The 25,339-nt window shown below is 44.7% G+C and overlaps 1 protein-coding gene across 1 annotated transcript in view; it reads left to right on the top strand.

The window, feature by feature from the left end:
* The window catches only part of LOC137658555 (putative helicase mov-10-B.1), a 186,101-nt gene that overhangs the window by 94,345 nt on the left and 66,417 nt on the right, over positions 1-25,339 (top strand). Inside the window, exons 9-11 of the mRNA XM_068393440.1 lie at positions 7,460-7,597; positions 23,174-23,348; positions 24,686-24,828. Of these exons, the coding sequence (XP_068249541.1) occupies positions 7,460-7,597; positions 23,174-23,348; positions 24,686-24,828 (456 nt within the window). The remainder of the gene's footprint in view (positions 1-7,459; positions 7,598-23,173; positions 23,349-24,685; positions 24,829-25,339) is intronic.

Raw genomic sequence — 25,339 nt, 5'->3', positions numbered from 1 at the left:
ATTTAAAATTCATTTATTTATCTATTATTTATTATTTATTTATATGAAATTAGTTTATTTATTATTTATTATTATTTATTTATTTATTTATGTATTATTTATTATTTATTTATATATTATATATTTTTTATTTGTTATTTATTTATTATTTATTTATTATAGATTTTTTATTTATTTATATATTTATTTATTTTTGTATTATTAATTATTTATTTATGGATTATTTATTTATTATTTATTTGTTTTTTATTATTTATTCATTTATCATATTAATTTATTCATTTATTATTTATTTATTTTAAACATCTGACTTACCTGGTAGTTTTATATATAGCTTTAGTCCCTGACGTCCCGACAGAAATTTCAAAACTCGTGGCAATCGCAGATTTGGTAGCCAGGTGTACCACCTGTGCGCCCTCTGGCGAGGTACCTGGAACCATTCCATGATTCCTCAGATCTTCCCTGCCGCTCACGCCGGCAACATCGTTGGATTTCTCACTTGCTGTAACCTGTATAATTGCAGTTATCTTGGTGATGTACAATTATACTGTTGGCTTTCGCTCGTTTGGTTTTATTTTGTCTTAGAGTAATGGTTGGAATATGATACGCTATGTTCGTAGCTTGAAAGGGGTAAGATTAGGAGTTTTTTCCACCTACTGTAAATCTAACGAACCTATTCTTAAAAACATGATGGCGGAGGGAAAACACTCCGCCAACACTATGGCGTCACAATCGTGTGACGTAAACTACGTAGTACTGCGTAGGATGACTTGCAAATTCTTTTCTTTTTCTATGCAAAGAAGGAAAAGTAAATACTAACTTACAACCTAAAGTATTTAAGTTTTTATAAGATAAAAGGAATTTTTTTATTTTTAAGAAAATATTTGTCCTCTTAGTATACTTTCTTTAGATAATCATCGATCTATTTTCAGAGATTAAATAAACTAGCTTAAAGTTAAATTTACGCTACGTAGTTCTCATGACAATCGATACAGTCTCACTAATTACTTTGTATCGTTATTATTTTTTGTTTTCGATATTGGGAATTCTAATATTAATCAGAATAACCTATTGCATTCTCATTCAAGCCCTTAGCGGAAGAGTAATTTCTCTCGCAGCGAGCAGGTCTAATTGTGGTCTTATGTGAAAGAGTATAAAAAGTGCAATTTTCAGTGCTAAATTAGTGCAGTGGAGGGTGCGTCTGCTCGACCCTATCGTTATCCTAGCCTTAGACCTCTTCCAAGCTTCCCAACCCCTGGGAGAAGGAATGTCGATCGGCGAAAGGAAACGAGAGGCGTTAGCGCCCGAACAGACGTCCCCTCGAGCGTTCCTGTTGACGCTTTCCAGAACGCTCGCCCTCGCCGTAGGAAAGGCAAGGTAAAAGTGTTATCTTCGCCGTCGGTTGACTCAGCTCCCAGACAGGGCTGGCGTCTTATGTATTTCCCTTCTTTCTAGACGAGAAGAGAGTTGCTCGTCATGACGCCGAGCATTTAAATTCTTAACACCATAACGTTAGCGTCAAGAAGGACGCCGAGCGTTAAGGAATGGACTACATCACGCCAAGCGTCGAGTTGCTGGAAGTCGTGACACGTAACACCGAGCGTCAGAGCATTGAACGGCAAGCTACTAACGATGCTGTAAGAGTTTGACACGATGTTTGAAAGTGAGTGCAACTTCTTTGTCTCTCTTGTTGGATGAGCGAACGTTCTAGACGCGAACGTCATAGTTACGAGTGTCTGAATCGCGAGCGTCTAAATCGATAACGTCATTGTTCCGAGAGTCAGGTGGCGCCGAACGTCAAGCAGTTGCATGACGTCTAGCGTCCAGCAGTTGAACTTGACGTCGAATGTCAAGCAGTTTGACGTGACGCCGAGTGTCAAGCAGTTGCATGGCGTCAAGCGTCCAGCAGTTGGACTTGACGTCGGGTGTCAAGCATGACGCTGAGCATCAAGCAGTTAGACGTGACGTCGAGCATCAAGACTCGGACGTCGTGATTACACCAGTCGAGCCGTTGAGATCGCGAACGTCTTAGTTCCGATGGTAATGACCGCGAGCGTCTAGCGTTGGAACATCATTTCGCTACGCGCTATAATACAGAGAAAAATATTAGCTGGAAAGAATTTATTTTCACACACCAAGGCCCGCCTGAACAGACTCTTAGTTTCTGATGGGGAGCGAGAAATAAACCCTAAAAGTAAGTAAAAGTAAGTAATGATCTTGGACCCACTGAGGCCAGAATTCAGGACCTTAAGGAGTGCACTCCTAGGAAACAAGACGTTTCTACTCGGTTAGAGACTTGTAGGAGGAAGGGATCGACGATCTCCTTTCTCCTACTTATCTTTTAGAGGAATTTTCATAGGAGAAGATCCTAAGTTCCTCCATCCTTCTGTTGTCTTAAAGAAACTCATGAGAGATTTTACTGAAGAGTTTCCGAATTATTTTGTGCCTGTTGCTCCTCGTTCCCCGCCTTCAGAGTTTATGCTAGGGAAGGCGTCGAAGGAGTCTCTTTTTACAAAGATGGTGCTGTCTCGATCATCTAAAAGAGCCTTGAGAATGATGGGAGACTGGATGCAATCCAAGAATAACCAGGGTAATACTGTTTTTCCCTTTTCCCTCGGCTAGATTGGCCTCCAGATCTAGTGTTTGGTACGAGACGGGAGAAGTTCTCAGTTTGGGAGTTCCTACCTCTGCCCAAGGAGACTTTTCGAGTCTAGTAGACGCTCCGCTTCGGATGGCCATGAGAAGGACCATAAGATTCTGGTCAACGTCAGAGCTTGATCATCCTCTCAAAGATGTTTTCAGAGCTTTCGAAGTATTCAGTTTCCTTAACTGGACTCTGGGAGCCTTGGGGAAGAAGGTTTCTGCCTTGAAGGATGTGGACACTGATAGTCTCAGCCTCATTATGTCAGGCATGGTTAAAGCCTTAAAGGACAGTTCCAATGAGTTAGCAGCCCTTTTCTCAGCCGGGACCCTGAGCGTCAGGAAGCTTTACACATGGACGCCAAGCGTTGTAAGGCTACTAGTCGAGAGGTTCTGGACGACGAACGTCTTTACCACTCCCCCGTTAAATGTAGTGTTTCAGCCGCTTTAAACCAACTGAGTCAAGCAGCCAGACGTGACGTCGAGCGTCCAGCAGAGCGCGGCGCCGAGCGTCCAGCTAACGTGACGTCGAACGTCCAGCAGGACGTGACGTCGAGCGTCCAGCAGGACGTGACGTCGAGCGTCCAGCAGGACGTGACGTCGAGTGTCCAAGACGTGACGTCGAGCGTCAAGCGGGACGCGACGTCGAGCATCAAACAGAACGCGACGTCAAGCGTCAAACAGCTCGTGACATGGACGTGTACGCTTTTCCACTGTTAAAAACTCATTACAAAGTGATGCAAAAGTTTTTTGTCACACGAAGGGACCAGATTGACTCAAGTGGCCCACTTTTGGCTCTCAGAGAGTGGTTCACAGAGGTACTGGAATGAATAGTGGACACTCCAAGAAGCCTTCCATTAAGAGTAGATCTACTCAAACAACCCCACTTGGAAAGGTAACATCAAAATCTCCAAGCCCTTCATCTAACTGTCTTCAGATTATCGGAAAACTCACAAGTGCTAGAGGTTTTTCGAAGGAGGCAGCTAGGGCTATTGCAAGAGCAAAGGGGACTTCTACCGTCAAGGTTTACCAATCCAAGTGGGAGGTTTTTAGAGAGTGGTGGAGTGTCTCAACTTTTTCCTCGTCCAGTACCTCTATAACTCAGATTGCTGACTTCCTGTTATATCTTCGAAGGAACAATTTTTTCATCCTCTACCTTCAAGGGATACAAGAGTATGTTAGCAACCGTATTCAGGCACAGAAACTTAGACCTTTCTAATTTTAAAGACCAACAGGAACTTCTCAAATCATTTGAAACATCAAAGCAACGGCACCAGGATTCACCAGCTTGGAATCTGGATATAGTCCTGAAGTTCATTATGAGTGACAAGTTTGAGCCCTTGCATTTAGCTTCATTTAAGGACCTCACGATGAAGACTGTTTTTGGTCAGTCTGGCGACAGCTAAAAGTGTTGGTGAGATTCATGCTTTTAGTTAAAACGTTGTTTTTTTCGAGATAATAAAGCTATCTGCTCATTGCAGTTAGGCTTTCTCTCCAAGAACTAACGCCCTTCTCAACCTTGGCCCAAGGCTTTTGAGATTCCGAACCTTTCGGATGTGGTTGGCGAGGAGTTGGATAGGGTCCTGTGCCCAGTAAGAGCCCTGAAGTTCTACCTCGAAAGAACGAAAGAGTTGCGAGGCAAGTCGGAAGCTCTTTGGTGCTCGGTGTAGAAGCCCTCGTTACAGATGTCGAAGAATGCACTTTCATTATTCATCCGGCTCTTAATAAGAGAGGCTCATGCACATTGCAGTGAGACAGACCTCAAGCTTTTAAAAGTCAAAACGCATGAAGTTAGAGCTGTAATAACTTCGGTGGCCTTCAAGCAGAATAGATCGTTGCAGAGCATTATGGACACAACCTTTTGGAGGAGTAAATCTGTGTTCGCTTCACATTATTTTAAACGTGTCCAGACTCTTTATGAGGAATGCTTCACTGTGGGACTATTCGTAGCAGCGAGTGCAGTAGTGGGGGAAGGATCCTCCACTACATTCCCATAATCTTAAAACCCTTTTCTTTTCTTGGAACTTTTGTATTTTATGGTTGTTCGTGGAGATTGCGACAGTCTTCCACAATCATCGATTTTAGTCAGGTGGTCAATTTGTTCCTTGAGAGCACCCAGAACAAGGGTATTGGAGGAGGAGGTCCTGTCACATGAGGTTTTTAGACCGGTTTGACAGCTCCTAGAGGTCTCCAGCCCCCTGGGTAGATCGCTGGATCTCATAAGGAAAGCGGACATAATGAAAGAATTCATTGAAGTCAGCTTCCTTATCAGGTACGAACCCTTAAGCTTGTTTATTAACTCTAAAGTAAAATTCCAACAATGTTGGCTGTCTCTGACCCTCCACCAAGGGTGTCAATCAGCTATATATATAACTACCGGGTAAGTCAGATGTTTAAAAATTATATTTTCATAATAAAATAAATTTTTGAACATACTTACCCTGTAGTTGTATATAATTTAATTCCCCCCTCCTCCCCTCTAGAGACCTATGGGCATGGAAGATCTGAGGAATCATGGAATGGTTCCAGGTACAGTACCTCGCTAGAGGGCACACAGGTGGTACACCTGGCTACCCAATCTGCGATTGCCGCGAGTTTCGAAATTTCAGCCGGGACGTCAGGGACTAAAGCTATAACTACCGGCTAAGTATGTTCAAAAATTTATTTTATTATGATAATATCATTTTATTATTTATTTATTATTTATATTATTTATTTATTATTTATATATTATTTATTTGTTATTATTTATTCATTGTTATTATTAATTATTATTATTGTTATTATTATTTATTATTATTATTATTATTATTATTATTATTATTATTATTATTATTACTACTTGCTAAGCTACAACCCTTGTCGGAAAAGCAGGATGCTATAAGGCCAGAGGCTCCAACAAGTAAAATAGCGAGGTGAGGATAGGAAACAAGGAAAAATAAAATATTTTAAGAACAGTAACATTAAAATAAATATTTTCTTTATAAACTATAAGAATTTTAACAAAACAAGAGGAAGAGAAATATGATTGAATAGAGTGCCTGAATGTAACCTCAAGTAAGTGAATTCTAACTCAAGACCGTGAAAGACCATGGTACAGAGGCTATGGCACTACACAAGACTAGAGAACAATGGTTTGATTTTGGAGTGTCCTTAACCTAGAAGAGCTGCTTATTATAGCTAAAGAGTCTCTTCTACCTTTACCAAGAGGAAAGTTGCAACTAAACAATTACAGTGCAGTAGTAATTAACCCCTCGGTTGAAGAAGAATGGTTTAATAATCTCAGTGTTGTCAGGTGTATGAGTAGTGGCAAATCTGTAAAGAATAGGTCAGGCTGTCATTGTGTGTGTTGGCAAAGGGAAAGTGAACCGTAACCAGAGAGAAGGGTCCATTATAATACTGTGGCCAGTCAAAGGACCCCATAACTCTCTAGTGGTAGAATCTCAACAGGTGGCTGGTGCCCTGCCCAAACTACTACCTACTATAAATAAGGTTTTTTTTTTTTATCTTGTTTTCATTCCCATTTAAAATTTATTTAATTTCTTTGTACTAGTAAATATAAACTAAACTATGATAATGAAAGCTCTACATTTTGCAAGTACACATAACTGTAATCTGAAACGTTTGGATTTATTATTACAATTAGGGTTGCTACTCCAGGCAAGACTTCATTTAGGGTCGCAACCAAAAAAGGTTGGGAAACAATGGTCTAGAAAATTCAAAGGCTAAAAACTTGAACTATTTAAATATAATTGGTTTGCGTGAGGAAATTGATGTGATTATATTTATCATTTGGGGAATTAAGTTTCTTACATCCAGTGGGAAAGTCCCTCTTTTTATGAAACTCCTGATGTTCCTAATGCTTCACTCTTGAAGCTTGGTTTAATACTGACATTTGTACTCAAACTGAAAACACTTCCCACTTTTCTTTCCTTTCAATAGTCATACCCCTCTAGTGAAATAGTTGAATCAGTAGAACTTCAAAAGTTCAAAGTAGGAGCAAATGTTTTTATGTTGACCAGGCTGACATGAGTCTTTTTATTGTTTATATATGACATATCTGTTTTTGACATTGTTAATAGTTTATATATGACATATCTGTTTTGACGCTGTTACTGTTTTTAGAATGATATATTGTTAATTTATTCTCATCATTTATTTATTTCCTTATTTCCTTTCCTCACTGGGCTATTTTTCCCTGTTGGAGCCCTTGGGCTATAGCATCTTGCTTTTCCAACTAGGGTCGTAGCTTGGCTAGTAATAATAATAATAATAATAATAATAATGGTAATTACCTTTTGGTAAGTACGTCGCAACTCCTTTAAATACAGTATGTCATAACTCCTTTGACTTTTTAGTTGTTGCTCTTACATATTTTACATCATTGTTTACTCTGCTGTTTTTTTTTCCAGAAAATAATAGGGAATGTCTTATTCTGATATAGTTAGTGGTACCTGTGAGTGTTGTTCAAGGGAGTTATTGCAGGATTATCATGATTGTCATTCTCTTTGTGGCTCATGTCTGGGCCAAGATTTTGATTTGAATAATTGTTGTGGAGAATGTGAGTTTCTCTTAGGAAGAGTTATGTCAACTGGTAGTTGACCAGTTAACCAGTTCCAAACATTAGAGGAAATTAATGTTTTATCTCATCGGAAAATTCAGCAAAGTTATTTTTATTGGAATTCAGTGCTGCCTTTCTGAAATTAGTTCTGCTTGAATTAGCCGTTAGTTTTAACCAATTTACAAAATACCATAAGTTTGGTTTGTGCTCTTACAGTGTCTTTTTTGCCTTGAGAATATATCTTTGTTTTCTTTGCAGCCGGAGCCGGCCAAGCAAACCCCGTAAGATCAGGTTGGAAGATTATAAGTACCGAGGAAGTTTGAAACATATAGCATCAAACGGTTTCAACGAGGCAAAAGTTTCTGCCAGTGAAGTTGAAGAGACTAAGCGACTAAGGTGAGTATTTGAAATTATTGTGTAATAGATTAATAATCTACTTCAGTAAAGAAATTCAAAGTCAAGTTTTCCTTTAATATTTTCATCTTCCAACTTGTTCAGCATGTACATATGACATAACCTTGATTTTGTTCCGGCACTAAATGTAAACCTTTCAGCTCTTTATATGGAGATATATTTTGGCGACAGATGAAACTAGCTGTAAACTTTTAACGAGGTGCTACTCCCCTTTGCTAGTAAGAGAGGGTAAATCAACCACTGTGCTCACACTCGCAGTAGCTAACACGAGGCACTTTTTATTTTGGCTCGGAGGAGAGCGGACGTTGTTTGTGAGCACTGACCGCTCCAAAAAGAAAGTTTCCAGAAATGCTTAATTCTTTCTGCTTGAGAGAAACTATCATGAGAAACTATAAATCCTTAGGGAAAGCTGTCCGAGAGAGACCTCCCCCACCCAGCGAGCACATGATATACACGGACTTGCCGCAAACTTAGCATTCCGCAAGAACCACTCTAGCACAAGTTCTAATACCTGGAGTTTGGAAGAGACAGAACACTTTTACAAACTTTTACCTTAGACATTGGACATACATGCCTTTAGACACCTTTTCTATATTCCCTATTATTGCTGCACATAAAATAGTCCCCCATTCTGGGACATATAGCTGGACATATTTCGGGTATCTGTTATCATTATTATTATCACTTGCTAAGCTACAACCCTATTTGGAAGAGCAGGATGCTATAAGCCCAGGAGCTCCAACAGAGAAAATAGCATAGTGAGGAAAGGAAACAAGGAAAAATAAAATATTTAAAGAGTAACAATATTAAAATAAATATCTCATATATAAACTAAAAAATCTTTAACAAAACAAGAGGAAGAGAAACAAGACAGAACAGCATGCCCGAGCTTACTCTCAAGTAAGAGAACTCTAAGTCTGCATTATAAGGGTATGTAATGAGCAGTAAGGTGGATGGTGATTTTGATAAGATGTGAAGCATGGCTTCACTTGGAATCCACCCTAATGCAAGTAAGAATGCCTTGAAGTTGAGTGCTGATTAATATATTAGATGATATATTGAAAATTTTGATATGCAATAAATGATGTTCATATCACATCACCCTGGTAAAGTACTCTCTAGAATTGAATGTAAGGTTCTGCCTCTTTACGAGCCAACTGCAACTGTTCACAAATAATTCACTTTGATCTCTTTGTATTACTATAGTAATTTTATCTTGAGAGAGAAGGGCTGACATACCCTCATCGAGACTTCCTTCCACCTAGGGAAGACTCCCATATAAGTTATTCAAAAGTTTTTATCTGAATAGGAATAAACTACAAATTTTATAAAATTTTTATAATTCCTAGTTCATCAAAGGTCCCGCCTCAACCGCAAGTCTTTAACCAGGTGAGTGTTGTGACTAAGCGCTGCTTTGAGCAAGTGTAGTGCGTCATGTGCAGCAGTTGCTTAGCAACAGAGCATGATGTAATCAAAGCAATATCTTTTGATTGTCTGGCCATTGAAAATGAAACTAGAAGTAACCCAAATAAATGACTCAGGTTCGTATACCTAGAAAAAATACAAATTATGTAAATTTTCTAGTTTTCAATTACAGTATGCATACCTTTCCCAAACTAATTAGAAGCAAGTAATATATATCAACTTTAAAAAGGAATTAGTAAATTATATGGAAAAAGAAACTACAGAGAAGTCTGTGTCCATCTATATTTTATGATATAATCCATCAACCTATAGCTGTCAGATCACGATCAGCCTCATCTCATTTCTATTTAGAATATGTTTTCTTTATTTTTCATATTTTAGAATTTATTCCAGTATTTTTTTTTTTAGTTTAAACTGTCTGCTTGAGTGACTTTTATCAGTTATGTGAAAATAGCAAGAGAGAAGCCTCTAAAAGTAAAATTGTAAAGTTAGGAATAGTTAGATGGTTTCTCACCCTGAAATTTATCTATTTATTAGGGATGATAATTATTACAGAACTGGAAAAATACTATACTCGTATAATTATAAAAACACTGTTGATTTCTTCTAGTAAAAAGAGCCCCCAGTAACAGGAAAATTTAATTTCCTGTGTTGCATGATCTCTCTATGAGAGGGAAAGTGCAAAGAGCCAAGCAATCATTCATATAAAGATGAGTGGTTATTTACATGTACATAGATTTTACTTTAAAAGAATATCTATCACGATACATAAAACTTTACGGAAACATCAAGTACCTACAATTTATGTTTTAGATTTTTTGTTACTCAAAAAAATTTCTTATTGTATGTTCTGGGACTTTGGAACCTGAACCTTTGCAGTGGAAAATTTGACCGTCCAGAAATTCTGAGTAAAAATATATTTGTTCCAACACGAATACTTACCTCGAACTACTTTCTTAGGAGTCACTGGTGATCTCCTCTCCATCGACCAGAGTTTTGAGTAAGTTACCCCCCCACTCCGCGCTCTAAGTACCCTTACCCCCGGCATCAAGGAATGTGCCCCGAGGGTAGGATTAAGGTAGGTCGCTTGGTTGCTGGGTCAGCATCCTCATTAAGTTCTCTGGTCGCGAGACGTTCACAACCCTCGCTCTCGTATCTCTGTCGATCCTTTGTGTGCGTTCTGTGTCCCACGTGTTCCCAGCGTGGCAACTTGCGTTTTCCAAGTGTGCTTTCTCAAGTGTTCCTGTGCGTTCACCTTTCAACCGTGTGCTTACCCAGTGTTTTAATTGATTCCCTTAGTGCTTGTGTCGTGCGTTGTGTGCGTTATGGAGCAAATTCGCCGTTGTCCTGGGCCTAGAGCCGGGAAATCGTGTGGAGCGTTCCTCTCCAAGCCCGAAGTGGATCCTCACTCCCTTTGTTCCTCCTGTAGGGGAAAAGTTTGCTCGTCAGCAGACACGTGCCCCGAGTGTGTAGACTGGAGCGATATACAGTGGGTACGCTACGGTACCAAAAAGAGGAAATCAGCGAAACGTTCCCCCAGGAAAATTAGTGTTTCCTCGCCGATACCGTCACCCAGTGAGCGGTCCGACGGGGCCTCGGTTTCGCTATCCCCTACACAGAGTAGGGGACGAGGTAATTCTAGTGTGGTGGATGAACAAGGCGTCCTTTCCCAGGAGCCCAGTGTTAGTGCAGTGCCAATAGCAGGCCCCTCTAGGGCTAGTGAAGGACCCAGTAGTGCTTCCGGAGAGTCGGCCCTTGTGCTCGGGGGGCACGCTTCCTCCGATGACCCCTTGTGGGGTAGTAACGCGGTCTCGGTGTCACCGCCGCCCTCGTGGGCCTGTGCTTCTGGTTCCTCTTTAGGGGGAGACAACCAGAGGAAAGTTCGACCTGCAGGTAACGATGCCTTCGGTTGGAGGCTCCCGAAGACGCCGGGTAGGTCTCCCCTGAGGATGGATGTGACCCTGGATCCCTGGCTCCCGGGCATGGAACGGTTTGAGTCGTTCCCAACCCTCCCCACGGAAGTCCCGATGACTTCCTCCAACCCTCGACCTCTGGCATTCAACGCCAAAAGAAGTCCCCCGCAGTCCCCACTACCAGCCGACACGTGGTGAACACAGTGTCGTCTGGCTCATCGGACGTCTATTCCTCGTCAGAGGAAGAGGTCAGGGTGAAACACCGCCGTCGAAGGGAGCGGTCCAGGAGCGAGCGTTCCCGGTCGAGGTCGCGCTCTCGTTATAGTAGAAAGCGCTCCCGCTCCCCGAGCCGTAAGTATAGGAGAAGTGTATCTCCTGGTGGCGCCTGGATCTACGTATCATCGCGGGAATCGAAGGTGCTTCGTTCCCCGGACCACCAGTCCAGTGAGCGGTCCCCAAGGCGGCCGCCCTCCAAGCACAGCCTTGACCCTCGCGACCTGGCTCGCAGGAAAGACCTCTCGATAAAGCATAAGTCCTCGAGGCCTCCGGTTCACCCCGCCCAGCGGGGGGAAACGCGCTTCTTACCAGGCAGCCGGGCTGAACCAGCCCAGCTGGTGCGGCCTTCAGGTCGGAAGGAACGGTTCCCGCTATCGGGTCAACCCACGGGAACCGCGCCCTCAGCACCCAGAGCCTTCGGGCGTACGAGAGTCCCCGCTGAACCAGCGGTGCCTACACTATCCCGAGCCCCTGGTGCGGTCTTTCCCGCAGATGAGGTCCAGTACCTCGGAGGGACGGCGCCCCTGGCCCCAAGGGCTAGGCGTCCAATCGGCGTGCCCGGTAAACCGGCTCCCCCGCCCCAGGCCGAGACCTCGGCTGACGAAGGGGAGGGCTCCCCGACAGAGGACTCCGCCTACAGGAGAGTGGTTAGCCTGATCAGAAGGCACCACAAAATAGCAGAACCTGCAGCTACAGATGGAGATTCCTGGAGGTCAAGCCTGCTGAGAATCATGCAAACTCCCTCCCAACCTAAGTCATCCCTAGCACTCCCTCTGGCCCGAGATCTAGTTCTAGGGCAAGAGTACATTGACAAAGTAGTGGCCAGCAATGCCGAGGCTCCCAAGACCCAGAGTGCCTCTAAATTGCTCTAGGGCCTCAAAGCCCAAGGGAAGGTCTATGTGCCCGAAGGACGTCGCCCAGGTCCTTGTAAAGTGGAAACTGCCGTGGACATTCTGAGTCAAGGCGTCTCAGACGACAGAGCATCTTCGGCCCCAGTCTGTTTCTCACCAGCAGAGGCCTCCATGATGGAGGAGATGTCGCGAGACTTAGTTAATGTCTCCTCTTGGCTGGACTGGTGGGCTTCCACGTTGGTGGGTGTTCAAGCCTCCTTCGACCCCGAGGACCCTGATCAGCAAGGCCTAATGAGGGACCTCATTACCTCCGGGGGTAAAACCCTCAAGTTCTTAACCTATCAGTCTCTCGCCCTTACAGCCAACTGGGTTCTCCGTAAGCGAGACACTGTTCTTACGAAAGTGTCTCGGAAGGTACCGGACAGGGAGGCGCGAGCAATTCGCAGCCTGCCCCTGTGGGGAGAGTCTCTGTTTCCTCTGAAAGAGCTAGAGACCTTAATGGAAAAGGTCTCGAAAAAGAAGGAGGCCAACGTCACCAGACCCGCAACTTCTAGGAGATCTCCATACAAGAGGTCCGTCTCGGATAGCGCCGCGACGCCCCAAGCCTCTTCCAGCGCTACGAGGAGAGAGGCCCCCTCTTCCTCCTGGTCCTCAACGCCGCAACCCTCCCGCAGGGGAGCTGCAGCGCCCTCAAGCTCCTTCAGGTCGGGTTACTACGCTTCTAGGAGAGGCAGATCAGGCCGCCCCTCTAGAAGAAGGTAGAGTGGGAGGCCCCCTATCCCCGCCCAAGCCTCGGGTTGGGGGATGCCTCAGACAACATTGGCAATCATGGAAGGCTCAAGGAGCAGAGCCTTGGACAGTGTCCGTCCTAAAGGAGGGCTACAGACTCCCGTTCCTGACGAATCCACCCCCTCTTATTCCGGCCAACCGGACGGAATGGCTAGCTCCCAAAGATCCGTTAAAGAGGACCGCCCTTCAAGAGGAGGTATCCTCCATGTTAGAAAAGGGCGCCATGGAAGAAGTTCCTCTCCCAGGGCCAGGTTTCTACAGTCGCCTGTTCCTGGTAGAGAAAGCGACGGGGGGGTGGAGACCGGTTATAGATCTGTCAGCTCTCAACAAGTTCGTCAAGAAGACGGACTTCAAGATGGACACTCCAAAGTCAGTCCTGCTGTCCTTGAGGGAGAAAGATTTTATGATGACCGTCGACCTCAAGGACGCATACTGTACTTCCAAATTCCGATCCACCCCTCGAGTCGGAAGTTCCTCCGGGTGAAATGGGGTTCCCAGATCCTGCAATTCAGGACTCTTTGCTTCGGTCTGTCAATAGCGCCCCAGGTGTTCACGAGAGTCTTCACGACTGTCTCAGTGTGGGCTCACGAACGAGGCATCCGCCTTATCAGATACCTGGACGACTGGTTGCTCCTTTCCGCCTCAAAGGCCCTCTTGGAGGAACAAGGGAGAAGTCTCCTCCAGTTTTGCAGAGATCTGGGGATTGTAATCAACCCAAAGAAGTCAAATCTATCCCCGTCCACCAGAATGAACTACTTGGGGATGACATTGGACACCATTCAAGGAAAAGTTTTCCCTTCGGAGGACAGGATAAGGAACCTCAGGCACATCATTCAGCCGTTCCTGTCAGAACAACCCAGGAGAGCGAAAGACTGGCAGAGGCTGATAGGCCACCTGGTCTCATTGGAGAAACTAGTTCCCCAAGGGAGGATAAAGCTCAGATCCATCCAATGGAATCTCAAGAACCTCTGGTGCCAGACGGACTCACAACAAGTGCTAATTCCAGTCCTTCCAGACACGAGACCCTCCCTGGAATGGTGGCACTGCCAGTTGAACTCACTCAAGGGGATGCCCTTCGGGACCAGCCCTCCAGAATTACTTCTGTTCACAGACGCCTCCAACCAAGGATGGGGAGCCCATCTCCTCGACGGAACGGCACGAGGTACCTGGTTGGAAAGGGAAAAGCAACTCCACATCAATATCCTGGAGTTGAAAGCAGTCCAGAAGGCGTGCTTACACTTCGCAAGTCTGCTAAAGGGAGACACTGTGGCGTTGATGTGCGACAACGCCACGGTAGTAGCATACATAAAGAAGCAGGGGGGCTTGAAATCGAGGGAGTTGTGCGATCTCACCATAGAGATTCTGAATTGGGCAGAGGAAAATCACGTGGTGTTGTTAGCAAGGTTCATTCCCGGGAAGAAAAACGTTCTGGCCGACGGTATCAGCAGAATGGGCCAGATAGTAGGGACAGAGTGGTCCCTTCTCCCAGAAGTAGCCAGGCTCATCATTCAGCGTTGGGGTTCCCCGGTGATGGACCTCTTTGCAACGAAACTCAACGCCCAACTCCCAGTCTATTGCTCCCCTGTACCAGACCCGAAAGCAGCCTTAGAAGACGCCTTTCAGCACAAGTGGGACAATCTGGATGTGTACGCTTTTCCCCCTTTCACGTTGATAAGACAGGTGCTCAACAGAGTAAGGGCCGCCCGAAACCTAAAGATGACTTTGGTAGCGGCCTGGTGGCCAGAGAGGGAGTGGTTCGCAGACCTAAAAGACCTAACGAGTCAACCGCCGTGGCCTCTACCCGCCAGGTCAGACCTTCTGCACCAGCCTCACTTTCTCAAGCTCCACGACAACCCACTCTCCCTTCGTCTTCACGCCTGGAGACTATCCAGTGGCTGCTGAAGAAGGAAGGTTATTCTCCCTCCACGGCTAAGAGAATGTCGCTATACCTGAGAAAGTCGTCAGCCGCGATATACCAGGCAAAATGGGCCTCCTTCACGAAGTGGTGCTCTGAGAGGCACATTAGACCTCTTAAGGCCTCTGTCCCAGACATAGCAGATTTTCTGGCGTTTCTTAGGGACAAAGTAGGAATGTCAATTCCAGCCATAAAAGGGGTTCGAGCTGCCTTAGGCCAAGTCTTCCTCCTGAAGGGCATCGACCTGGGGGCCTCGAGACACATAGCGATGCTTGTCAAAAGCTTCGAGCAGTCTTGCCCCCCTCAGGCGAGGAGGGTGCCCCAGTGGGACTTAGCCAAGGTCCTGAAGATGCTGTGCCGTCCTCCCTTTGAACCCTTGAAGGATATCGTAGACAAAGATCTCACCCTCAAGGCCGTCTTCTTGCTGGCCTTGGCGTCCGCTAAGAGAGTGGGAGAGATCCATGGACTGTCATACGACGTCTCTCACTCAAAGGGGTGGAAAGAAATATCCTTCAAGTTCGTGCTTTCTTTTGTGGCCAAGACTCAGAACCCAGCAGTCTGGGACCCGAGGTTTGAAGGTTTTCTCAATTCCTGCCATCCCTAAGACAGGCAATGCAGAAGACTTAAAATTGTGCCCAGTGCGAACAATTAGGAAATACCTGGAAAGGACAGCGCATCTCCGACCAGGCATCAAGAGCCTCTTCGTTTCTACAGGTATTAAGAAGAAACAAGTTTCCAAAAACACCATCTCCTTCTGGTTGAGACAGGTTATCGCCAGAACCTACAAGGAGGATGGCATAGCAGTGCCAGGCACTCCCAGACCTCATGACATCAGGGGCCTGAGCACCTCCTTAGCCTTTGAGAAAAACATGGCAGTAGAGCAAATCCTGCGAGCAGGTACTTGGTTGAACCAGTCAACCTTTACTGCCCACTACCTCAAGGACTACTCAAGAAAATCCTTGGACGGGTTCTCCATTGGAACAGTCATCTCCGCCCTCCAAGCGGTGTAACGGTAAAACCCCAGGCGCATTCAAGACTAGCGACCGGTAGGCACAAGTGCGGTTTCCTACCTCCTACCCAGTTGCTTACTTGCCTCTTCGGGGAGTACCGTCTGTTCCCAGAAAATAACACATTCTTCACGGCTGCGCTTCGAGAAGGAACATCAAAAGAAGTTTTTCAATATTTAACTTAGCCAGTGATTATATAAGCTGCAGCTCTGCTGCTCGACAGAAAACTCTACGTAAAAAATCCGCCAGCGATCGCTATGCAGGTAGGGGGTGTACTTTAACAGCGCCATCTGTCGTGCAGGTACTCAGTACTCATTGTAAACAAAGAACTCAATTTTCTCTCTGTCATGCTACCGGCAAGACCTACTAATTCGCTGTTGCTAACTGGATTTGTTTTCACAACTATTTGGTGAAGTACACGTTTCTAGTTTTGAGCTTTCGCTGTGCAGGCTTTCTCTTCAATAAATCCTTGCATTCTTTTTTTGATATCGGATTATTTGTTGATGACTTTGGATAGTTTTTGAATTCCCCTTTGACCAATTCAAAATGGCTGACCCTTCTCAAGTCCCAAAATTCAGGAAGTGTAATGCTAGGGACTGTTCAAGGCGTCTTCCGAAGGCCTCTATCGATCCTCACACCGTTTGTTCCAATTGTCGGGATAAAACCTGTCAATTGGAAGATCGATGTGAGGAATGCGTTGGGCTTTCGGAATTCGATTTTATCGAATTCCAGAAATATACACGTAGGCTAGAGAGAGATAGAGTCAGGAGAAGTTCATCTCGTTCTGTTGATTTTTCCTCTCCTCATGCCCCACAACCTATTCCTTCCCCTGTAGTGGTTGCTCCTAATCCCCCTTCTGGCACTCAGGAACCTTCGATGGCTGATATGATGCGTGCCATCCAAGCTCTGGGTGAGAGAGTTGAGTCCTTGGCTAGTGACCGTAACCAGCTCATGGCGGACGTCAAGGAGCTGAAGTGTAAGAGTGCAGTGGGAAGTGATAAAGTGAGTGATAGTGTTGTGGATAGTGTTGCGCTTGAGGGTTCGTCTGTTCGTGCCTGTCGTCCTCCTAGTCCGGGACCTCTTGCAAGCTCCCAAGTCCAGGGGAGAAGCAATGTCGTACGACCAATGGGTTCGAGAGGCTTTAATCAGCGAACAGACGTTCCCTCCGTGGTTTCGGGCGTATCTACCCAAGATCGCCCCACCCACACAAAGACGAGAGAGCCCATTTATTCCTCGTCTGCGGAAGAGGTTTCTCGTAAGAAACCATGGACCAAGGTCTCACGACCTCTTAAGCGCAAGTCGGTCCCTTCCGCGCAAGTCCAATGGCCCAGTTGTAGCCACTGGGTCAGTTCGGACTCGCTGCAGTCTTCCGATGACTGCTCACCTCCTAAGAGAGGCAAAGCGGTACCGCCTCAGGCAGTTACACCGTCTGTCGCCGCACCTGCTCCTGCAGACCCTAAGTGGTCTTTGCTGCAGACCATGCAGTACCAATTAACGTCTCTGATGCAGGACTTTCGTGCGGAGAAGGTTGCTGCTGCACCAACCTCTTGCCTACAACCAACCACGGTTGTGCGTCCTGTGGACGCTGAGGCGACCTTCTTGCGCACTCCAGCTGAGAGAGTCCCGCCACCCATGCGTTCCAGTGTACCCTGCCAGCCGCATGTTGACGTTCAGCGACGCACGGAACCTTCCGTTGACGTTCGCGAGGTACAACAACCGTCAGAGTTGTTTTATTTTGACACGGTGCGTCAACCTCCGCAACCCAGTGTGGTTGCCTCTGCTCGCCCACATCAGACTAGACAGTCTGGAGTAGACGCTGTGCGTCCCCGCGCTGCTATGGTTGTTGCCAGCTCACAGACTGGGCAACAGTTCCATGACGTTGCGTCCGGTTCAGTCACGCGTGCACCCGTGCGACCGGACTCAGCTGACCAGCCGATACCTACTCCATTGCCGCTTCCTCCTCAATTCTCGGATGATGGACTCTCTGATGATGACGATGCGGCACACGTTGATGAACCACATTCGGACCTTGACGAGCCCAAGTCCACACAACCCTCTTTGGACTTTAGAAAAGTTCTTGCTCTGTTCAAAGAGATGTTTCCGGACCAGTTTGTGTCTGTGGCTCCGCGCTCTCCTCCGTCAGAGTTTGCTTTAGGTACGCAGTCATCCTCGCCTGCCTTTACTAGACTAGTCCTCGCACGCTCGTCCAAGAGAGCTTTACGAGTTTTAGGAGATTGGATGCAGTCCAAAAAGAGTCTAGGGAAGACAGCCTTTACGTTTCCCCCTGCTAAACTCTCTTCCAGATCGAGCGTCTGGTATGCCACGGGAGAAGTTCTCGGCTTGGGAGTTCCTGCCTCTGCCCAGGGCGACTTCTCAAGTCTTGTAGACTCTCCCCGCAGGCTAGCCATGAGACGCTCTAAGATATGCTGGTCACCTTCGGACCTAGACCATCTGTTGAAAGGAGTTTTTAGAGCCTTCGAAGTCTTCAACTTTTTGGACTGGTGTCTGGGAGCTTTGAGCAGGAAGATCTCCCCGACTGAGAAGGAATCTTCCTTGCTCAACATGTCCTGCATGGACAAGGCCATACGTGACGGATCTAGTGAGCTTGCGGCATCGTTCGTATCCGGAGTCCTCAAGAAGCGTGAGAACCTTTGCTCTTTCCTGTCGGCTGGAGTGACACCGTGTCAAAGATCAGAACTTCTGTTTGCTCCTCTCTCTAAGTGCCTTTTTCCAGAGGACTTGATTAAGGAGATTGCTGCTTCTTTGATACAGAAGGACACCCATGACCTGGTTGCGTCCTCTGCCCGCAAAGCCACCCCTTTGCCTACCTTGTCAAGACCAAGGATGGACACTCCAGCGTCCAGATTTATTCCGCCCTTTCGTGGCAGAGCCTCCTGCAGAGGAGGTGCTCGTGCCGAAGGGAGACGTGGGAATAAGAAAGGAACCAAGTCCTTTAAAGGCAGAGTCTGACTGCCAGCTTCTTCAGACAGCAGTGGGAGCCAGACTCAAGAACTTCTGGCAGACCTGGGAGAAGAGAGGCGCAGATGCACAATCTGTGAAGTTGCTCAGAGAGGGTTACAAGATCCCGTTTGTACGAAAACCCCCTCTAGCAACGTCTCCCATCGATCTCTCTCCCAGGTACAGAGAGGAAGACAAGAGACGAGCATTGAAACAGGAGGTGTCTCTCTTACTAGAAAAGGGAGCGGTAGTCAAAGTCCTGGACCATCAAACCCCGGGCTTCTACAACCGTCTCTTCTTAGTGCCAAAGAAGACAGGAGGGTGGAGGCCGGTGCTAGACGTCAGTGCGCTGAATGTCTTTGTCACAAAGCAGACGTTCTCCATGGAGACCACAAAGTCCGTTCTAGCAGCGGTCAGAAGGGAAGACTGGATGGTCTCTTTAGACCTAAGGGACGCATACTTTCACGTCCCCATCCACCCAGACTCCCAACCTTTTCTGAGATTTGTTTACGAAAAGGTTGTCTACCAGTTTCAAGCCCTGTGCTTTGGCCTAAGCACAGCTCCTCTTGTGTTTACGAGGCTGATGAGGAATGTAGCCAAATTCCTTCATTTAGCGGACATCAGAGCCTCCCTCTATTTGGACGACTGGCTTCTAAGAGCTTCTTCCAGTCGTCGCTGTCTGAAGGATCTAAAGTGGACTCTAGATCTGACCAAGGAATTGGGTCTCCTGGTCAATATGGAAAAGTCTCAAGTGGTCCCATCCCAAACTATTGTGTATTTAGGGATTGAGATTCACAGTCTAGCTTTTCGGGCTTTTCCGTCGGCCCCCAGAACAAGTCAAGCCCAGTTATGCATCCAGAACATGCTGAAGAAGGAACGATGTTCAGTCAGGCAGTGGATGAGTCTGATAGGGACGCTATCATCCCTAGAACAGTTCGTATCGTTAGGAAGACTACACCTCCGTCCTCTTCAATATCACCTAGCTGTTCACTGGAAAAAGGACAAGACGCTAGAAGCGGTCTCGATCCCCATTTCCGAGAAGATGAAGTCTTCCCTGACTTGGTGGAAGGACAGTATCAGCCTCAGAGAGGGTCTGCCCCTGGCTGTTCAGACTCCCAACCACGTTCTCTTCTCGAACGCATCGGACACGGGCTGGGGCGCGACATTAGACGGTCGGGAATGCTCGGGAACTTGGAACTCGAGTCAAAGGACAATGCATATCAACTGCAAGGAGCTACTGGCAGTTCATCTGGCCTTGAAAAGCTTCAAGTCTCTCCTTCAAGGCAAAGTGGTGGAGGTGAACTCGGACAACACCACGGCTTTGGCGTACATCTCCAAGCAAGGAGGGACCCACTCTATGACGTTGTACGAGATCGCAAGGGACCTCCTCACCTGGTCAAAAGATCTAAACCTTTCACTAGTAACGAGGTTCATCCAAGGCAACTTGAGTGTCATGGCAGATTGCCTCAGTCGGAAGGGACAAATCATTCCAACAGAATGGACCCTACACAAGGATGTGTGCAAGAGACTGTGGGCCACATGGGTCCAGCCTACCATAGATCTCTTCGCAACCTCGATGACCAAGAGGCTCCCAATTTATTGCTCACCAATCCCGGACCCAGCAGCAGTTCATATAGATGCCTTTCTCCTAGATTGGTCGCATCTAGACCTATATGCATTCCCCCCGTTCAAGATTGTCAACAAGGTACTGCAGAAGTTCGCCTCTCACGAAGGGACAAGGTTGACATTAGTTGCTCCCCTCTGGCCCGCGAGAGAATGGTTCACCGAGGTACTTCGATGGCTAGTGGACGTTCCCAGAACTCTTCCTCTAAGGGTGGACCTTCTACGTCAGCCACACGTAAAGAAGGTACACCAAGGCCTCCACGCTCTTCGTCTGACTGCCTTCAGACTATCGAAAGACTCTCGAGAGCTAGAGGCTTTTCGAAGGAGGCAGCCAGGGCGATTGCTAGAGCAAGGAGGACATCCACCCTTAGAGTCTACCAATCGAAGTGGGAAGTCTTCCGAAACTGGTGCAAGTCAGTATCAGTATCCTCGACCAGTACCTCTGTAACTCAAATAGCTGACTTCCTTTTATACCTGAGGAAAGAAAGATCTCTTTCAGCTCCCACTATCAAGGGTTACAGAAGCATGTTGGCATCAGTCTTCCGTCACAGAGGCTTAGATCTTTCCAACAACAAAGATCTACAGGACCTCCTTAAGTCTTTTGAGACCACGAAGGAGCGTCGTTTGGCTACACCTGGTTGGAATTTAGACGTGGTACTAAGATTCCTTATGTCAGACAGGTTCGAGCCGCTACAATCAGCCTCCTTTAAAGATCTCACTTTAAAGACTCTTTTCCTGGTTTGCTTAGCCACAGCTAAAAGAGTCAGTGAGATTCACGCCTTCAGCAGGAACATCGGATTTTCATCTGAAACGGCTACATGTTCTTTACAACTTGGTTTTCTAGCCAAAAACGAGCTACCTTCTCGTCCTTGGCCGAAATCGTTCGATATTCCAAGCCTATCAAATATGGTTGGAAATGAACTAGAAAGAGTCTTATGCCCTGTGAGAGCTCTTAAGTTCTATTTAAGACGAACTAAACCTTTACGAGGACAGTCAGAAGCTTTATGGTGTTCAGTTAAGAAACCATCTTTGCCTATGTCAAAGAATGCTTTATCCTATTTTATCAGACTGTTAATACGAGAAGCTCATTCCCATCTGAGTGAGGAAGACCAAGCTTTGCTGAAGGTAAGGACACATGAAGTTAGAGCTGTCGCAACTTCAGTGGCCTTTAAACAAAATAGATCTCTGCAAAGTATAATGGACGCAACCTATTGGAGAAGCAAGTCAGTGTTTGCGTCTTTTTATCTTAAAGATGTCCAGTCTCTTTACGAGAACTGCTACACCCTGGGACCATTCGTAGCAGCGAGTGCAGTAGTGGGTGAGGGCTCAACCACTACAATCCCCTAATTCCATAACCTTTTTAATCTTTCTCTTGAAATGTTTTTATTGTTGTTTTTGGGTTGTCCGGAAGGCTAAGAAGCCTTTCGCATCCTGGTTGATTTGGCGGGTGGTCAAATTCTTTTCTTGAGAAGCGCCTAGATTAGAGGTTTTGATGAGGTCCTGTGGTATGGGTTGCAACCCTTCATACTTCAGATCCTAGGGGTCGCTCAGCATCCTAAGAGGATCGCGAGGCTCCGTAAGGAAGACGTACTTTAAAAGGCAGAGTAATTGTTCAAGTCGACTTCCTTACCAGGTACTTATTTATTTTATGTTTGTTATTTTGATAACTTCTAAAATGAAATAAAAAATCCTTAGCTCATATTAATGTAAACATTTATTGCTGGTCTCTACCCACCCCCCTGGGTGTGAATCAGCTTATATAATCACCGGCTAAGTTAAATATTGAAAAATGTTATTTTGATAATAAAATAAATTTTTGAATATACTTACCCGGTGATTATATATTAAAGGACCCTCCCTTCCTCCCCAATAGAGACGCAGTGGACCGAGGAGAAAATTGAGTTCTTTGTTTACAATGAGTACTGAGTACCTGCACGACAGATGGCGCTGTTGAAGTACACCCCCTACCTGCATAGCGATCGCTGGCGGATTTTTTACGTAGAGTTTTCTGTCGAGCTGCAGATTATATAATCACCGGGTAAGTATATTCAAAAATTTATTTTATTATCAAAACATTTTTCAAAGGGCGAGTACTTAGACACTAACGTGAATTTTTGTGTAGTTACCCTCGCTTCCGCTCTCTAGTAGGTCCCGTTATCCAGAGGCCTTTTGGCCTCCACGGCCGGGTCAGTGGGTCAGAATAGCACTCCCTCCTCCTGAAGTGTAAGTCTCCTAAGAAAGTAGTTCGAGGTAAGTATTCGTGTTGGAACAAATCAAAAATTTTAAGTAATTTTTATTTTTCCTAACATACTTACCGAGAACTACTTTCATGTAATGGCCCTCCCTTCCTTCCCCGAGTGCCTCTCTTCCCTTGCTAGCATTATGCTAATTCAATAGAACTTAATGAGGATGCTGACCCAGCAACCAAGTGACCTACCTTAATCCTACCCTCGGGGCACATTCCTTGATGCCGGGGGCAAGGCTACTTAGAGCGCGGAGTGGGGGGGTAACTTACTCAAAACTCTGGTCGATGGAGAGGAGATCACCAGTGACTCCTAAGAAAGTAGTTCTTGGTAAGTATGTTAGGAAAAATAAAAATTACTTAAAATTTTTGATATGATTGAATTGGCTAAGTATGAATGAATTGTGTGCAAAGTGACAAAGTTTCCTCGAGATCCTAGGTGTATACAGGTCAGGTAGGAATTCTTTTTCTTTAGCATGTCTCAAACCATAAAGAGATCAGTTAGTGATGAAATGGATGAACTGTAGCATAATCGTATTAATATCACTTTATTTTCTAGGATGCTAATGAAAGGCGGATTATCTGAGAAGAGCTATCAGGAGTGGTTCCAAACAATGCTCTGGATTGAAGAAATGCAAATGGAAAAAGATATCCAGTTCTACAGCATGCCAGAAGCTAGGTTAAAGAAAGTGCCTGCTCACAACTACTCGCGGGTGCCGTGTGTTGAACTAATGGTTAGTACTTGGTGTTGTTAGATGTCGTGTCCTCACTACCTTTGTGAAAGAGTACCCCATTATTATTATTATTATTATTATTATTATTATTATTATTATTATTATTATTATTATTAGCTAAGCTATAACCCTTGTTGGAAAAGCATGATGCCATAAGCCCAAGGGCTCCAACAGGGAATAATAACCCAGTGAGGAAAAAGAAAAAAGGAAATATGAAAAAGATGAATAGTTAAAATAGTATATTTTAAGAACAGTAACAACATTAAAACAGATCCTTCATATATAAACTATAAAAATAGACTTAAGTCAGCCTTCCCATTCAACTACCTGATTAGGAAGATCATTCCACAACTTGGTCACAGCTGGAATAGAACTTATAGAATACTGTGTAGCATTGAGCTACATGATGGAGAGGGCATGACTATTAAAATCAACTGCATACCTAGTGTTATGAACAAGATGGTACTGTCCTGGAAGACCTGAATGTAAAGGATAGACAGAATTATGAAAAATCGTGTACAACATGCGGACGAACTAATTGATCGGTGGTGCCAAAGATTAATATCTAGATCAGGAATAAGAATTTCAATCGACCTAAAGTTCCTGTCCAACACATTAAGATGGGAATCAGTAGCAGAACACCAGATAGGAGAGCAATATGCAAAACAAAGTAGAATGAAAGAATTGAAACACTTCAGAATAGATTGATCACCATAAATAAGATTTTGTTTTCTTGCATGTTTATTTCACTTTATTTTATTTGTTGAAAGGTATTAAACTATAGCTTCTGTCTAGTTTTGAGTGTGAAAACCTTAAAGAAGAGATCACATACTAGCAATAACTGTGTTTGTAATGTTTTTTTGTATAAGAAATATTGCTCCCAATTTAGTGAATGGTTTTCCTACTTTTGAGAAAGCAATAAAAGATATATTGAGTAATCAACAGCCATAGCTTGGCTAATATTGAAATATCTATTTCTTTGCAAGGTAGATTCTGGATTTCTGTTCTGAAATTATTATGTTTATCATAGCTCTGCTGAGCTAAGGGAAAGTGACCATACTAAATAGTGTATTGACTTATGTTGATAGGGTTTGGAAGTTTTTATTTCATCCGGTTTCTATATTTTTACTTCATATACAGAATTGAAAATATTAATATTATTAGAATTATTAAACAGAGGGACAAGTCTTTTAGTTTGATAACTATACCCAGGCCCTTCGATAGTTCCTAACAACTGTGTTATTGTTACTCAGAGTAGAAACATATCAGTGATGAACAAATGAAATCTGTTGAACATGGTCAGTCTTGCATATAATTTATATACTTTTATTTTACAGGTGTTGGGATTAGCTGAAAAAAGGCCATCTGTATTGAGAGGAGATAGTGTCTTTGTAACTTATTATGGGAAAAAGAAACCTGTGTATGAAGGCGTAGTTCATCAAGTGAATGATAAATCTATCTATTTGGCTTTGAGTGACCAGTAAGTAGCAATTTTTTTAAGAGTAATACTCTTAAACAACATTCTAAACGGCTTACTGTATAAGGTAAACATGTAAAATGGGATTAAGTTAGGTGAAATACTATGATATAATTAATGTAACCTTTTTTGTCACATGAAACCACTATAACTCAAACTTTAAGTCATTTTAAAAGCTATTTTGCATAGTGATTTAAGTTTGATAACAGTATGGCTTTCACTAATCTTTTATAACACTTCATAGTAACAAGTATGCTAATATTATCATATAGTAGTTGAACGCGGTTCAATCCCTCGTCAGGCTGTGAGGAGCGTAGAGGGGAAAGGTCCCCTTTTTTTCATTTATTTGATGTCAGCTACCCCCCAAAATTGGGGCAAGTGCCTTGGTATATGTATGTAGTAGTTGAACTAGACCAGTAGGTCACATAATTTGTATGAACCTTCCCGGGTGTTCATATTGCCTCTTTCTCAAAGCTGGTTAACTGGTTCAATGTTGATATCTACCCTAAAACTG

This window comes from Palaemon carinicauda, chromosome 19, assembly GCF_036898095.1.
Source record: "Palaemon carinicauda isolate YSFRI2023 chromosome 19, ASM3689809v2, whole genome shotgun sequence".
Classification (NCBI taxonomy): domain Eukaryota; kingdom Metazoa; phylum Arthropoda; class Malacostraca; order Decapoda; family Palaemonidae; genus Palaemon; species Palaemon carinicauda.
The sequence above is the reverse complement of the archived record's forward strand: the minus strand, read 5'-3'. Positions and strand labels throughout refer to the sequence as shown.